The 17,841-nt window shown below is 33.4% G+C and overlaps 2 protein-coding genes and 1 non-coding gene across 3 annotated transcripts; all 3 read left to right on the top strand.

The window, feature by feature from the left end:
* The first annotated feature begins 2,591 nt into the window (after nt 1-2,591).
* LOC133291333 (uncharacterized) lies at nt 2,592-5,454 on the top strand. Its single transcript, XM_061489587.1, has 3 exons — nt 2,592-2,775; nt 2,928-5,260; nt 5,380-5,454. Exons 1-3 carry the CDS (start codon nt 2,592-2,594, stop codon nt 5,452-5,454), a joined length of 2,592 nt encoding a protein of 863 aa, XP_061345571.1.
* A 2,876-nt stretch (nt 5,455-8,330) lies between these two features.
* On the top strand, nt 8,331-8,402 carry TRNAM-CAU (transfer RNA methionine (anticodon CAU)). The gene has a single exon. It is a non-coding gene; the product is annotated as a tRNA-Met (tRNA).
* Nucleotides 8,403-11,353: 2,951 nt separating this feature from the next.
* LOC133291324 (protein S40-7-like) lies at nt 11,354-12,623 on the top strand. The gene is made up of 2 exons (XM_061489578.1): nt 11,354-11,501; nt 11,747-12,623. The coding sequence occupies exon 2, from the start codon at nt 11,770-11,772 to the stop codon at nt 12,340-12,342; it is 573 nt and encodes a 190-aa protein (XP_061345562.1). The 5' UTR covers nt 11,354-11,501; nt 11,747-11,769; the 3' UTR covers nt 12,343-12,623.
* The last annotated feature ends 5,218 nt before the right edge of the window (nt 12,624-17,841 follow it).

Here is a 17,841-nt window from a genome sequence, read left to right as displayed (position 1 = left end):
CTGTATATTGGTAAATTGCAGAGTTGCCTTAATGGTTACGAAGAAATAGAATAAAGTTGTAGAGATGAAAATATCGACTACTAAGGCTCAGGCCCTTCGAATTGTCGTTCAGCTGGAAGATCGAGCTATCCTCGTCAGACCCAAAGTTGTGTAGTAGTTCCAATTATTTCAAGACAAAAAAATAAAAAAACATTATGAAAGTCAGGAAATAAACATTTTAACATTTTACCAACGTTGAGATATATTGATTTATGTGGAGAGCCATGTGTAATAACTAACGAGCATTTGGTAGTTTATAGTAAATATTGTAGCACCTATGAGGCTTTGAATAGCGAATGTGAAGTTTGTTTCAGAATAACCCCTCGCCAGAGTTTGAACATTACTCTTGTGCTTAACTGTGCAGTTATTATACATTGAGCACATTGGATTTGGTGGAACCATACCAACCAACAGTGAATTGTTTGTTGAACATCAGTTTGGCAACTTCGTGATGCAACTGTCAGTCTTAAATTTGCAAACTAAGATTATGAGTACTTGAAATCATGCAAATTTAATGTATTCAAAGTAGGTAGTTGTATCCAAAAAAAAAAAAAAAAAAGTCCATAGTTGAAATGTTTGATATTTAAGATCTCTCGTGTATGAGGCAAGTCACGCCCTTGAGGTTCATCAACATGTATCACAATAAGTAAATAAGAAATAGAAGTATAATGTTATAAGAAAATGTTTAGGTTATATTATAGAGATAGAGATTGTGGGATTCACACTTTTTTATTTTTTTGGTTTTTGAAAACAAGTGTAGGTCTCACAATTTCTATCTCTATAACATAACCTAAACACTTTCCTACAACATTATACTTCTTTCTTCCTAAGTTTAAATATATGTTCGGCAAAATGTAATTAAATTATGAATATTTTTCCAAATAAATTGTCTCTTACATTTAGCTAGGAAAAAAAGAAAAGAAAAAGAAAAAGAAAAAGAAAAAGAAAAACAGGTAACATAAAACAGTGAGGTAAGCATCATATAATAGTATAATACGCATGATTCAATGTTGTTCAGGAAGTTATAAAGGTATTTAAAATGAGGAGGGTTATACTGATATATAAATATATATATATATATATATATATTTTTATAAATTTACAAACTACATTATGTCTTACCGGTAAGGCTTCACTCAAGAGTGTCTTACCGGTAAGACATAATGTAATTTGTAAGAGTTTGTTAACAAAAAGTTTATAAATATAACATTCTCCATATAAAATATAAGATATTGTTTTCTCATGTAATAGGAGAGAAAAAATTTCTCTTGCAGAAATAAATGTGAGGTGGGACTCACTTCATTTTTTTTTTTCTCTCTTATATTCTCTCTTCTCCATTTGTGTTTGCAAGAGAAATTTTTTCTCTCCTTATACATAGAAAACAATATCCCATAAAATATTCACTCTTGGCCTCTAAATATGCTAAATTTTACCGTTTATAGATTAAAACAAACAAATATAAATACATTTACTAGATAATATTATTATTCTTATATTTTGTTCCTATTGGGAAGAAGTAAGAACAAAATTGCAAAACATTTGAGTATAATTAACAAGAAAAGAAAATTGTGAGTGTCATATTACATTACACGTCTTGCCTCATGCCGTAGACACAAAAGGTGTGAATCCCATTGAAAAAATAAAGAAAAAAAATAAAGTTGTGAGTCCCATATTTTTTATGGCAATGGCATGACACAAGATGTTTGTGTCATGTAACATGACGCTTAAGTTTTCCCAATCGACAAATACGTTATATGGATGTTTTCCAATTTAAATAAAATATAAATTAAAATTACAAAAAATATACATATTCAATAATTATTTCAGTTATAATCTTAAAAATATAGATATTAATGAAAAAATATTTAAAATTATGGAGAAGATCTGCATAATTAATTCTGAAGAATTTAAAAATATTTATAAAGCTAAGAATGACATGTGTAATTTTCTAAATAAATATTTAAACAGATTAAATTAGCATTCCATACCCAGTTTTGTTTGTTTGTTTGTAAATATATCCTGTTTTAATTAGATTGAAATGATATATTCTCAGCATTAACTATATTGGTGCGAAGAGATGATAAGACTAATGGCATTAACCCAATTAAAAAAGAAAAGAAATCAAGGAAATCCAATTTAAAAAGTATAACAAAAATATTGAGTAAAATTTGCATTCAAATCCAATAATAATCTACAGAACACATCCTGCATTTGTGTTTCAAATTCCTCTTTTGCATCAGTAACTCGAGAGAAAAACTTGGGATTGAAAAAGGGAATAAGAAAATAAAACGTGATTACCGAAATTGATGATAATATGAATTAAAGCGGCCTCTTTTTCCTCCAACGGCTAGTATTTCCAAGTCAGATGAATTAATCCAACGGCTCTAATTCGTTGACCGTTCAAATTCTTTTTTGGAAATATAGCCGTTGCCACCTACACTCCCAATCTTTAAGAATCATATCAGATCTTATCGTCACCACTTTTCCTTCTATTCATTCCATTCTCTTCTCAAAATCATTCAATTCAATTCAATCCAATTCAATTCGTGGCCATGCCTTCCAACAAGTCGTCGTCGTCTTCGTCTTCGTCTTCAGTGCCATCAAACCCTAATCCAAGAAGTTCAGAAATCAGTAACACTATGCGTAGGAGTTTCACTGGAAACCCATTCGCCAAACCCTCCGTCGTCACAAACCCTAGATCCATTTTCCCCAACACTCCTGCCAATAGTCCTTCAGGTATCGTTATTTTTTTTTTAAATACTTGTTTGGTTGCTGAAAAAGTTTGGGGTTTCCATTTCTTGGCTATTCTATTGCTGTGATTTACTTTTCATTTGAAAAAATTTGTGCTGGGTTTTCATTTTATGGGTTTGGCTTTTGGTATTCTGTAGATATTCCGAGAAGAAACTCTGTTGGGGTTAGAGAAAGCACAGGATCTTTGCGGGACATGATGATGGATGACAAAGAAAATGGGAAAGATCACCAGATTTTGAAACCCGCAAAGGTTAGATCACCAGCTGCTTCCTCAAGGTCCTCAAAGAATTTCATGGCTCCGACCATCTCTGCTTCATTCAAGGTCACTGACTCTCCCAGAAAGAAAATTCTCATTGAGAGGAATGAGCCTGCTCCGACCTCTATTCCCTCAGCAGACACCAAAAGCCACATTCGCAAGGTAACTTTTGCTGAGCCCTTGGAAGAGAAAAAGCTTGATGCTTTATTGGATGAGGTCACCTATTTTGAGGAATCTTCCTTGACTTCTGAAGATTTGAGTGTCCGTGATGCCGATGTTCCTTTTATTCCAACTAATAGTGCAGATTTGTCGTTTGAAACTGTCTATGATATGAATGTTCCTTTGATTTCAAAGAATGATACTGATTTGCCTTTTGAAACAGCCCATGATATGCATGTTCCTTTGTCGCCTGATTGTGTTAACCTTGACCCAACTTTTAAGCTTAGTCCCTCCACCACTCCTCCTGTTTCAATCACAGCTACCATCTTAACTCCTCTTGATGCAGATCCCTTGATGCCCCCTTACGATCCTAAAACTAACTACCTCTCCCCTAGACCACAGTTTCTCCATTACAAACCCAAACCCCGAATGGAACTCTGTAACGAAAGTGAATTCGAGGACAGCTTCATATCTGGGAGCTTTTCTGATTCAGAAGTTACAGAGGATACCCAGTCTGAAGGATCACATAAGGAATCAGAGGATGTTTCTTCAAATGGAACTCTTAAGGAAGAAAAGGGTCAAATATCTGGACCAATTCATGCTAAGACTCTCACCCCAGAGGAAACTGTTGAAGCAAAAGAGGCGCCTAAATCACGATTCTCTACAAGAGCAAAGGCTGTTGCTCTGATTTTGCTTCTCTCAGTTGCTTTCATATCAATCACAGTCACAAATTCTCCAGTGATTGATCATACTGTGTTTGAAGACTTATATGAGGTCTATGAATGGTCTGACTTTTCCGAGTTTGCAAGGGTTAACTTCGATCAATTCTCCCAATTTGCAAAAGCAAATTTTGACGGGTTAGCTCGAAATTTACATATTTGGTTTACTAAGTCCCTGTGGTCAATTTCTGAGTCCCTGTGGTCAATTTCTGAGTTGATTTCAATTGTTCCAAGAGTACAAAATCTGGCTAAGTTACAATATTGTAACTTGACTGTTATGCATGATTATACTCAATACCCTGTATTTGGTCACGGTGAAAATGAAATAGGTGACACTCATCAATCAGTACAGAATGTTCAAGAAAGTGATTCTGCCTTGGAGATTGGTACTGATGAGGACGTTGAAGATATTTCTGCTGAGCATTATGAAGCATACGAAGAACAAGTTCAGCAAGATATCGGAGTAATTGCTGGTGCTGAACATTCTTCAGTTGCTCCTTCAGAATCTGAAGTACTTAAGTGCCAGGCAGCCACTGTGATAGAATCAGAGCATGCTCTGCCACTGATTGAAGTAGGAAATTTAGAATTAGAAGCAAAGCTGCCACAAGAAGTTGATGCTAACTTTAATATTGAAAATGCTTCAGATCCTCCAGAATCTGAGGAAGTACTTAAGGGCCAACCTGCCACCATGATAGAATCGGATCAGGTCTTGCCACTGGCTGAAGCAGGGAACTCAGAAGCAAAGCAGACACCAGAAGATCATGCTAACTTCAATTTTGAAAATGATCCTAAATTCAACGTAGACAAACAAAGTGATGTAGGTCTCAAACATTGGCCAGATTTAGATTCAGAGGTAGCTGAAATCCATACTGTTAGAGGGAATGACCAGCCAATAAAAGCAATTGAAATTCCTCCAAGCATGGTGCTATATTTGCTGCTCTGTGGAGGCATAGTTTTAATTGCAGGTGCAGCTTTCAACTGGTCAAGGAAAGGTAAAAGCAGGAGCAAAAGAATTACTAGCTCTGTAGGGAAACCTCTGTTTGGTAAGGAATTACAGAACAAGCAGATTTCTCCGGATAAGCCATCTCTCAGGAATGGGCCCATAGAAGTGGTGGACGTGCTTGGAGGAGAGCCATGTCCTTCAGAAATGAGCAGCTTTCAGAAGAGCTCATCCTATAGCCAAAAAGTAGCGAAACAGTTGAATGAAGCTCACAGCATCGAGAAGAAGCGTAGGAATAATAACAGGAGAGAATCTTTGGCCTCTTCATCAGACTATTCCATGGGTTCATCATCCTATGGAAGCTTAACCGTGTACGAGAAATATCCAAGCAAGCAGGCGAGTATTTGTCTCTCATTCTTATATTGTATGTGTCATTGTGTGCGAAATATTAATCGTACTTTAAGAGCATCACTTGTGAATTGTTTCTCATGTGTTTCATTATATTGTTGTTTCAGGGATCGGATGAGGAGATGGTTACTCCTGTTAGGCGTTCAAGTAGGATTAGAAACCTGGCCACTTCTCCTTTGTAACCTTAACCCCACATTAGTTTGCTGTTAGGGAGGATTAGAAACTTAGCCACTTATCCTTTACAACCTGACCCCCATTAGCTGTAGCTGTTTTTGCGCGTATATTGCAAGCAGAAGTAAACCTAACTTCTGGAATCTTCTATTGATTTTGTAGCTGAAGAAATTTATTGTTGAATGAATGACTGTGATGGGTTATTAATGTATAACTAGGTGTGATTACTCTCTCATCCCGATTGTAAGTTCTTGAAATAAAATGTCTTCTGAATTTTTATATTCTTGATTTTGTAGCCGAGGAAATTTATTGTTGGATGGAATGGACTGATGGGGGTGGGGGTGTGGGGGTGGGGTTATCAATCTATACTTGTGGTGATTTCCTCTCATTGTGATTGTAGTTTTTAAACTAAAATGTTGAATATCCACTCACATTTCTTTATTTAGGGGAAAATATGTAGAAGGAATGACATGATTAACAATCTAATACTTGTGGTGATTTCCTCTCATTGTGATTGTAGTTTTTGAACTAAAATGTTGAATATCCACTCACATTTCTTTATTTAGGGGAAAATATGTAGAAGGAATGGCATGATTATCAATCTATACTTGTGGTGATTTCCTCTCATCGTGATTGTAGTTTTTGAACTAAAATGTTAAATATCCGCTCACATTCCTCTCATTGTGATTGTAGTTTTTGAACTAGAATATTGAATATCCACTCACATTTCTTTATTTAGGGGAAAATATGTAGAAGGAATGGCATGATTATCAATCTATACTTGTGGTGATTTCCTCTCATCGTGATTGTAGTTTTTGAACTAAAATGTTAAATATCCGCTCACATTCCTCTCATTGTGATTGTAGTTTTTGAACTAGAATATTGAATATCCACTCACATTTCTTTATTTAGGGGAAAATATATAGAAGGAATGACATGATTATCAATCTATACTATACTTGTGGTGATTTTCTTTCACATTTTTGAACTAAAATGTTGAATATCCACTCATATTTCTTTATTTAGGGGAAAAAATGTAGAAGGAAAAACATGATGGAAAGAATCATCTAATCCTTTAATTCCTTTATTTATTTGTGGAAAAAATGATGAAGGAAAGACAAAAAAGTAGAGAGAATTAGTGTACACAACACATAAAGAATCATCTAGTCCTTTAATTCCTTTAATCAAATGTTCATATTTAAAAGACATGATGTAAAAAATAAAACTATCATCTACAATATAAAAAATATTAATTCCAAAAATAAAGAATCTAATGAACCGGAGTGATTTATTTGGTCTTTTATATGTATGTAAAAAATAAAATTATTATCTGCAATATAAAATATATTAATCTCGAAAATAAAGAATCTAATTAACTGGAGGGATTTATTTGGTCTTTTACATCCCAATCAGAAAAACATCTGATACATCTGAGAAAAAATCCTAATTCTATACACATGACACATGACAATTGAATCATAATGAAGTCTATCTTCTGCACGTTGAACGTGTGCTATCCATAGATTGGAAATGGATGTTTAATTTTCAGTACATAAAGACACGTGGCTCTTACTCAAACAAATAGACATAAAAATGGATCCTTTCATGTTAAACAGTAGTGGTTGTGCATACCTGAAACTAAGGAATAAGAAGATGTTGTATCCAAAAAAAAAAAAAAGGAATAAGAAGATTAATAAAAAATAAAAGGAGAAAATAAATAAAAAAACAAGGAATTTATTAATCTCTTGTGATAGGAGATGGCTTACGTTATCTTATAGAAACAAATTATATGGATTTCTCCATTTTCAATGTCTCATCAAAGTAAAATAACTCTCTCCCTTAACACAGCAAATAATTTAAACCTCAAAAACAAAATAGGGAAGTTATATTTACAATTTATTTTCTCTAACAATCTTTCACAACTATTTTTATGCTTGTTGTTATGAAATGATATTAAGTGAGAGTTGTTAATTTGATTTTAATTCAACAATTATAAAAGTAATTGTAAGAAAAAATAATTTGTAAATATAATATTTCTAAAAAACAAAAGATAAACAAAACTGAAAAACTTGTTTGTCAACGTACAGTACATTTTTTCGAAAAAAAAATTCTGAAATAATTTTAGATTATAATAAAATTTATATGAAAAAACTAGCTTAGTTTTTTTATTTATTTGATAATGTTATTTAAGGTTTGATGTTTTGCAGTTATAGATTTTTTTTTTGGTATAACTTAGAGGTATCCTTATTCAAGTTCCTCGATCATTTTATTCTCCGAATACAACCTTAAAAGACTACCCCTCATTAAAATAAAGGGTGCATTTAACTATAAATTTATTAGTTATATGTATTGATAGAACATTAAAAAAAGTAAACAACATAAACAACCTATTTGCAACGATACATTTTCAGAATGTATAATAAAACACATGCATTAATTAAGATAACAAAAAATTGTATCCAAGATTTGGTAAGCAGAAAATGGACAAAAAAAAAGCTAAAAAATTTATTCCTCAACATATAGTACATTTTCAAAAAATAATTTTCTGAAATAATTGGAAATTACGATATAATTTATACGAAGAAAACTAGATTAAATTTTTGATTTATTTGATAATACTAAGATTAGAAGTAAAACTATAGATTTACTAGTTGTATATAATCTTGACAGAACAAAAATGGTTTTTTTTTTTTTTTAAGTAAGCAACATAAATAATCCATTTGCCAACGGTATATTTTCAGAATGAATAATAAAATATATGCATTAATTAAGATAATTTTTTTGAAAATAGTTGGATGCATTGGTATATTGATGATCTTGGATGCAGAGTTGGTACGGTTTAATAACTATAAAATGTTTGATTTAATAGAACTTAAATAAACAACAAATCAAAGTGGCGCAGCGGAAGCGTGGTGGGCCCATAACCCACAGGTCCCAGGATCGAAACCTGGCTTTGATAGATCAAAGGAGCTTCCACTGTTTTCTTTTTCTCCTTAGAAACTTGTTTTTTTTTTTTCCTTTTAATAGAATGTGTCATTAGCGATAAGTAGTGGGTTTTCTTTTCTTTATTTTTTGGGAGGTAAGAGGTGGGTTTTCTGATGTGAAACATATACCACTCAATAATTAATTATTTAAGGGATTACCAACATCTTTTCAGTTTTCAAGCTATATATCCAAGCGGTAGTGCCTCAGTGGGTGTGATTTGATATCTTTATGTGGAACCGTACAACATTGGACACGTCAATGACCTATTTCCCTAATCAGATAGGTGGCAACTGAGAGGTGTTCATAGCTTAAAAAGCTCGCTCTTCTTTTACCAGTTGCCATCTAGTACTGTGTGCATAGCATGAGATGAGAGCAAATTCAATGGAGGATTTTCAATTGCTTATTATTGGTTTCTACTTTCTAAACCCACTTTCAATCCTCCATTTGAAAGCAGTGCTAGTGTTAAATGAGAAAGAAGATGGACTTGTCACAGTTATGCTTTCGTTATTGTCAAATATTTGGAATCGTGGAAATAGCTATGCTATGGATGGTAAGAAACGAACGTTTTCATTTATTATGTAAGATTTCGTTAGTGGAGGTTATTAACTGGGCCACTCATTAAAAGTTGTTTGTCACTGGCCCAATTTACACTCCCCTTGTGCTGGTATTCTTTAATAATAATCATTAATTTTTTAAGAAAATATATAAGTTTACTTACTTATATCACCTTCGTATCCCATTAATTTTTTATTCTACTTAATAAAAATATCAAAAGACAAATATGAAGTTAAAAAGAAATCAATGTATTCTTACTTTTTAAAATTACAAATATTTAAAATAAAATTAAAACTCCTAAAATGATAATTACTTTATAACAAAATAACATCTTCTTAGAGACTAACAAGATAATATAATTATGGTTTTTGTGCCAGGATAGCTGTCCTAAGTAATAAATGTAAATTGATTTACGTGGCATAATTGCTAACTGGTTATACTATATACTATAGTATAGAATTGCATTATTAAAAAGTATTAATGAGTGGATAAGAAATTTACTTAGTGGAGCACAAGAAAAACAAATAATGCATTGGCACTAAAAAATGTCTAAAGATTAAAGCATCTTATTATTTTGGAAATGCAAAAATATTTAATGATACCTAATATTTTTTCAGAAATTAAAATCAATTAATAAAAAATATTAAATACTTCTTAATCAGTATGCAATATTATTACTAGTCAAACCTTATACTTTCTTTATTTCAGTTATGCACTCTCTAATACTTTAGAAACCTGAGTGTTCATGCTAATTAAATTCAGTTTTAGTTTTCTATCATGACCTTTTTATCCTTCATTAATTAATTAATAATTATTTTGTCCCTTATTGAAAACTATCTACGAACATGTTTCTCTTTAATCAATTAACTTGAATATTTAATCGATTAAATGGTCAAAACAGATAAAAATGATTGACTCGAGATTTAATCGATTAAATCTCTCTATTAAATCTACCTTGGGAATCAAAAATAGGGAGATTAAATCGATTAAATCTCGAGTCAACGATTTTTGTCTGTTTTGACCATTTAATCGATTAAATATTTAAGTTAATCGATTAAAGAGGGGCAGATTGGTAGATAATTTTCAATAAAAGACAAAATAATTATTAATTAATTAATGAGAGACAAAATAGTCAAAAAACCGAAGCAGAACACCACGGGTTTGGCCAATTGATAAGCAATAACTGGAGGATACCGCAAAATAAAAAAGCTCCATGCATGAACTGAGAAAATAACAAATATTCTATGTTATCCATTAACGATATCATATTCATACCCTCAAATATGAGTTTGAAGCATTTTTTCAATTTTCAAAAATGTGATTCGACTAGTTAGTTAAACAGGTTGAATTGTAAAACTATAATGTATCTTATTTAAATATTATATATAATTTAATTATAAATGAAATTAGTTAAAGTAATTGAACCAAGAGACGAAAGTTTCATCAGTTTAATTTAATCACTTGTTGAATGGTGGAAGGACCCTTGAACTGGAGGGCACAGTTTGCACCGCATTCAATCTCTCTCTCTTTCTGTTGCATCTGCGCATTAATGATCCCATAACCCAGGAAGCATTGAAGAATAAGGTAGAAGATAAAGATAAGCTCAGTGACAGTTGTAAGCATTGTTATTGGTCAGCAAAAACTCGCTCCATATCTCAATGTTATATAGTTTTACAATTGGCCTTTAACTTACTTTGTAAGCATAAGTAGCAAGCACCCTCTCCAAGGAGGCATTAATAAAGGTTGTCTAGGCTCACACTTTCAAGTTTCACAGAGTTAACAAGAGCTCACCTAAAGCCTAAAGCAGCACAGCTTTTCTTTTTCTCTCATATAGCCGAATGAGCTTCACTTTGTTACAATATATTAGTTTGAGAGAGGATAAGGTTTCAGATCCTTAAGGTACGTTCAAGCCAATCGTCCATCACCACCTCTCCCAATCAAGATGCAGCCTTTCAGAGATATTGAAAAAAAAACAAAACCATTTATAAGTTTTTATGTATATGCCCTGCATCTGCAACAACTGAGTGATAAATTTGGCAGCAGCCTCAGCCTGTAAATTTCTTCCCTCTTCTTAATAGTGCTGCTATGATGGGACTTGCTCTCACCATGTCCTTGATCTGTGGTCTTTTGGACTTTTGCAATTAACCAAGTTATTATATAGAGAGATCAACTGAGACTCACTCCAAGACCCATCATTTTCTTTTTGCCTTCTTTACTATTACTATACACATGAGGTTTTTTTATAGGCCAACTATAATACAAGCTTTAATTTTTTTTCACAAGTGCACACCTATTGCTTTGTTGTCTTTTTCTGCTCCCTTGTCTTTTTTCAGGCACCATTATGTGAGTCTGGTCTCTTGAAACCTGTGATTTTCGTTGGAGGTATTGAGGCCGGGGAAGAATTTTCAAGGCTTCTTCCTTATCCTGGTTGGTTTTTTAAAGGGTTCATTCGGAGTTACCATTTGAGATTTTTCTTTCAAAAGTCTTTACTTTTGGAGGGTATTGAAACATAGGCAAGGTAGATTCCTGATAGTATTCCCTTACACCTTTCTGCTTTTTGATTCCCAAGGAGGAAAAAATAAAGTATTTTATCTCATTAGCAAGTAGCAACCATGATGATATCTTTAGGATAAAAAAAAGTTTTCAGTCATGTATGTCTATTTATATTGAAATAGAGAACTACGTATGTTATCATTGTTTTTACTCTCAACTCACTTCACTTGCTCTGTTTTCTCACAAACACCCCTCCATCTGTATTTGCAGGGAGCTAGGAAGAACAAATAGCAATGGCAGATTGGGGTGGTTTTCTGAAGAAAAGCAGCAATTTTGGTGGGGGGTCAATGAGGAATGAAGATTTTGATGAAGAAGATGTGTGGGGTGTGGCTAAGGAGGAGAATTATTTAAGGGTATCTAAGGACTCATCTGGTTCTTCTTCTGCATGGCGCATGCCTACCTCTCCAAGAAAGATCCAAAGGGTTAATAGTACTACACTACCCTTCTCGGGATCCGAATCCGATGAAAATGTGGTACAAGGGTACTCAGCACCTATGAACATCCCTGACTGGTCAAAAATTTATGGGAATAATGGCAAGAAGGGGTCAAGGGATGGTTCATGTGTTGCTGTTGGGGAAAGAGTAAACAACAATGGGGATTGTGGTTATGGGGATCATTACAATGATGATGCTGAGGATGAGGATGAGGGTGATATGATTCCTCCCCATGAATGGATTGCTAGGAAACTTGCAAGGAGCCAGATTTCATCTTTCTCTGTGTGTGAAGGGATAGGAAGGACACTGAAAGGAAGAGATCTTAGCAAAGTGAGAAATGCTGTTTTGACCAAAACTGGTTTCATAGAGTAGTTAGTGGATTCACCACCATACTCATGTCATTATCAGCTTCATGTTTTGGCATCACTTCTGACCCTACCACAATGAAAGTCATCATCATCATTGTTAGACTCCGATCCCATGCAATCTTTTTATTTTTATTTTTATTTTTATTTTTATCATTCGTACTAATATGTAGAATGGAATGTGAGGTCCTGCTGTCTTCGTAACTTAAAATAGAGTCTGTTACATGAAAGCCAGAGCTTCCCTTTTTTGTTTTGTTCTTTTTGTTTCTTGTTCTAAATTTTCTGGAAAAAGGGAGTTTTAGGGAATGGAAAAAAAAAAGAAAAGGAGTGGCAGCCTCTGAATTTTTGTCTGAATTTCTATTAAACTTAAGCGAATGGAATGCACTCTGTGATGTAGTTTAATAGTTTTTGAGTTTTCTCTTCTGGTTGGTTTATCATTCATTAAGTATTAATGCTTTATATATGTCCTCTCTATTTCTTTTTCTTTTAAAATCAGCAAGTCTGTTTTTATTGCATCATCTTAATCATTCCTTCCTTTCAATTCTTAGTGGCAAACCACTGTTTGCATTGAAAGTTGTGATTACTTCGGAACCTAAATGAAGCCTTCAATTCAAGGCATAGATTCCACAAGTAAAACCAATATTATTAAACCCACATCCGTGATTGATTCGATCAGAATATCAAGTCAGTGGATTATTGATTTTAGTTAGTGAATTATTGATTGAATTCTATGACCTGAATAAATATATATTAATTTATAATTTATATTTAATTATATAATAAATATTTTTAATGATGCAATTTGACCAGCAACTAAATATAGTCTAGTGGTAAGTACTATGATTTATATGACCCTAACACAGGTTCAATCTCTATTTGTTGTAATTTTTGAAATAACTCTACTTAACTATATATAAATATATTAAATGGTGCATATAACCCTAATATATAAAACATTTTATATATGTATTTTCACAAACTGATTTGAAGAAAAAAATTGGTATCGGTTCATCGTTGCTTCATTGGATTATACCGGGTCAATCATGAACCTGGTCGGTTCATTGGATTATACCGGGTCAATCACATATCCAATTCATTGTTGGAACCGAATCAGTTGATGGACCGGTTTCCAGTCCAACCAACTAGGCGAGTGCGGCCTCAATTTAACCAACAACCTAATGTAGCCTAGTGGTAAGTACTATGATTTATATTATCCTAATAAAGGTTCGTTCCCCTAATAAAGGTTCGTTCACCACTTGCTGCAATTTTTGAAATAATTCTACTTAATTATATATAAATATATTAAATGGTGCATATAACCCCAATATTAATGTATGCATTTTCACAAACCGGTTTGAAGAGGAAAACTGGTATCGGTTGAACTGCAGTTCATTATCGGTTCATCGGATTGATATCAGGTCAATCACATATCTAATCCATTGCTGAAATCAGATTGGTTGATTAACCGGTTTCCAGGCCAACCAGTCGTGCTAATTTGGCCTCACTAGTGCCCCCCCCCCCTCCCAAAAAAAATCTTTGGTGCATTAGATGTATCTAACTCAATACATCTTTTTTTCACTTTTGAAAAAAAATTCATCACTTTTTGAAATTTGGAAAAATTAATTGAAATATTTTTTTATTTAATATTTCATTATTGATTTTATTATAATTTTATTTGATAATATCATAATTATATAAAATAAAATTTAGAAAAAGTAGATATTTTTATATATATAATATAACAAAGGGTTTAAGTGATATATTTTTGTAATCATAATGAGTAGAGAATTAAATGATAAATTATTTAAGCACAATGAGTCTAAGTGACAAGTTTATAACAACAGGAGTTGAATTGAAGTGATAAATTATAAAACCATGGTGAAAGAAGTTTTTTTTGTTGGTAAAACTGACGTGGTTTTTACTATATACATAAATAAACCCTTATTTTTCAAGTGATTTTAAATAACTTATGTAGGGAAAAATTTATATCATTTCCTTTCAAAGGAATTGAGATTTTTAAGTAGTCACATGGAAATGACAATCACACACATATCGAAAAATAAAAGAGAAAAAAGAGAGAATTTTGACACGGTAATTTATACTGGTGCACCCAATATAGGCTACGTCTAGCTTATTTGTCCTATATTTACCTCACCGCCACTCGTTACAAATAGGGGTGTAAATGGGTCAGGCTGGGCTGGGCTTTGTGTAACATCCCCGTCTCGAGCCGGTTCAATTAACATACACATGATACTAAAACATGCATCAGCGGAAGACTTAACTTAATATCTTGCATTAGCTTACTAAATTACAAGCTAACTTTTTTCTTTATTCTTCATTTCGTTTCACATGATATCTCACATTGCATACTTCTTCAATTTAATTCGTATTTGACGAAGACGAAAATCGGGCAGAGTAACCTCTGTAAATTGGACAACTGGGGATTTTTCAATCCCACTCTCAAAGGTTCCTGATAAACAGTTTATATCATATATGATTTCAGAAATACCAGATATCTATATAGGACTATATACCCATCCATGGGTGCATGCATAACTGGCTCTGTGCCACTATGTCTAACAGCATACATATTTTAGCAAATGCACATATCTGAATACACAAATGTACGTGCATCAAATATGAACACATGCACAAAACATTTAGGGACCATATATTGTATAATGGATCAAACATCATGATCCTAAAATGAATAGAACACTATACAACAGTATATATTCTCCAAAAATAACATCTATAATAAATAGTAGCGTCCGGCCACCCAGAACTCTATATCCTCGTACTAGTACCTCTAGCCACGGGTAGTGTCTTTGTTCTGTGAGGGCTCTTCAATTAACTGTGTTCTTGAAATCATATCCCCAAACGGGGTTAGAGACGAATCTCTAGTAAGCTCCAGGTTTATAGAGAACTCTCCATACCCTGTGCTCACTTCATACATGGCAGTCAGATACATAATATACAAAACATCATATATCATAACAGAACAAAACATATACACATATCTTATCAGAGACGTACGCAGTCATTCCCAAGGGATGACCTAAGCGAAAATCAACGGACGTAACAAATATCATATACAAAATCATCACAATAATCACATCAGAACAAAACATTTCTTATGAGAGACGTACGCATTCATTCCCAAGGGATGACCCCAAGCGGAAATCAACGCGCGTGTTCCCAAGGGAGGACCCCAAGCGGAACCAGAACATATCAGAGGTGTACACCATCAGTCCCGAGGGATGACCCCAAGCAGACATCAGTGCACACAGGATCAATGGCCAGAGATCATCACATAACAGAGGTACACACAGTCAATCCCAAGGAAGGACCCAAGCGAAAATCAGTGCACATGTTCCCAAGGGAGAACCCCAAGCGGACATCAGTGTATATAGAATCAATGGCCAGAGATCTTTACGGAAATCACATCAAAACATATCAAAGTAAACACATCAAAACATATCAAATTAAACACATAAAAACATATCATATCACATCATCATATAGTTCTATATGAATGCATCTATATCATATATCTCATACATATCATACAACTTGACCACAGTCCGTACACTATGGAGGAAACACAAAGTAGGAGCGAACCCCATAAACATAGAGCTTACCTCTTGAAGCTTTACTAATTCGTTTACTTGTCGCACAAGTTACTTATCTTACTCCCCGAGAGTCCAAACGTTCACAGTCCCTGGGCACACCTAGAGAAGAAATTCAACACAAAACTCAATAAAATGATATAATGCCACGTAAGTATACAAGACACACACTTTATTGTTTATTTTCTTTTTACTTAATCATATTAGGCCATGAGTGGGTGGTTCTTTGTTCAACAAATTTCCACAAAATTTCACATATTCACTTAGTCTTAGGATAGTCCCAAAAGGCCATTAGAACACCCATTACTCGTCTTAGCACCTAAAAGCCTATTTTTCCCAATTTAAGGCAAAGTGCCCGTTACAAAGGAGCTATAAGATTTCTCTTTGTCTAGTGCCTAAACCCAAGCTTAGCCACCTATATAATTTATTTTACGCATAAAAGTATGCTCGCTTTGCAAAACAGTAACTTCTAGCACAAACCTCCTTTGAAAATGGCCATAATCACATATAAGGCCTAAAGAAGGATCTTACTCATTTTTCTTTTTATCTAACCCAACCAAAGATTTAAACATCTAATTATATAGTCCTTAGGCCGTATAAGTACTCATTAGCACAAACGAGCACTCTAAAAACATACTTCATTTGTAAACGGCTAAGAGGCAAATAAAGGAAATCATGTCAATTTCATGATTCTAATATTTTAGTCAATCAAATTCAAACTTATCATACAACCATAATCATCATTAGGTAATAAAACCCATTTTACACATTAATTCATCCTTTTATGCCTTAAAACATAAGACACCACTAAGCGTCATTCAATTAATTCACTCAATTACAACTTATATATACATATAAACCTTCACAAAGTGTCCAATTATTTTTTGAACCTTAAACCCTAATTTTTACACCATGGCTGAACCTAGTGGGAGGAGGTGCAAGAGACTTTTTCAAAATTTCAACACATATTCATACTCATTTCACACTATAACATCATAAATCATACTCACTCATCATCAATTTCAAATTTCCAACTCCAATATTTTTCATAACATATGCTCATAATATTCAAAACTTAAATCATATAAATCAAACTGTTAGAATGAGGATTTCTTACCTCAAATCGCTTATCCAAGGTCCAAGGAATAAAATCCAAGCTTGGTTTCACCCAAAAATCCACTTCTGTCACTAGAATGAATAGTAACCGAATTTTGAGAGGAAGAGAGTTCTTCACACAAGCCTTTTCAGCCTAAACAAAGTAGTGGGATGGATTCACCATGATTCTACTTAAACTTTCATGTATGGCACTTTGTGTTTTGGTGGCTAGATGAGTGAGAAAGAGAGGAGAGAGAGAGAGAGAGAGAAAACCCTAACCCCTCCCCACAACCATGAAGCCTCGGGTGAGAAAAAAAGAAGCCGACAATGGCGCGAGAAAAGGAAGAAGAATTTAAAGGATTTTACTGTATGTAAAGTTAAGTTATTTTAACTGGGTAACAACTTATCTATCTACACACCTCCATTCAATACCAAACTTTACCCAATGAACTAGAATATTTTTGTAGTCATATTTCTAATTTTACTTTCACTTTTTCGGGTAACTTTGCTTACCCGTATTTTTATTCCTTAACTGTCATTTTAACTCATTTTTCATCAAATGTGACTTTATTTCTTTTACTTATATTTATTCTTCAATATTAAATCCACAACTACTAGTGAGGGTTATTATACTTTGGCCTTCCTGGCCTAAGCCTACGTAAAAAAATATTCAGCCTATCTGGTCTATTGGCCTACTAAAGGCTTTATTTATAGGCCAAGTCTGACCTATTTTTAAAGATTAGAGAGCCTTATATGGCCTACAGGCCTTATAGGCCTCCCTA

This window comes from Gastrolobium bilobum, unplaced genomic scaffold, assembly GCF_033153095.1.
Source record: "Gastrolobium bilobum isolate Gb01-03AN ecotype WA unplaced genomic scaffold, APGP_CSIRO_Gbil_v1 utg7904, whole genome shotgun sequence".
Lineage (NCBI taxonomy): Eukaryota > Viridiplantae > Streptophyta > Magnoliopsida > Fabales > Fabaceae > Gastrolobium > Gastrolobium bilobum.
Note: the sequence above shows the minus strand (reverse complement) of the source record. Positions and strands in the feature narration are given on the sequence as shown.

Bases quoted from the DNA above. Each gene is read 5' to 3' on its own strand.
- LOC133291324 (XM_061489578.1), top strand. From the start codon at position 11,770: ATGGCAGATTGGGGTGGTTTTCTGAAGAAAAGCAGCAATTTTGGTGGG.
- LOC133291333 (XM_061489587.1), top strand. From the start codon at position 2,592: ATGCCTTCCAACAAGTCGTCGTCGTCTTCGTCTTCGTCTTCAGTGCCA. The intron at 2,776-2,927 runs GTATCGTTATTT...GGTATTCTGTAG, and splicing joins TCCTGCCAATAGTCCTTCAG to ATATTCCGAGAAGAAACTCT. The intron at 5,261-5,379 runs GCGAGTATTTGT...TTGTTGTTTCAG, and splicing joins AGAAATATCCAAGCAAGCAG to GGATCGGATGAGGAGATGGT.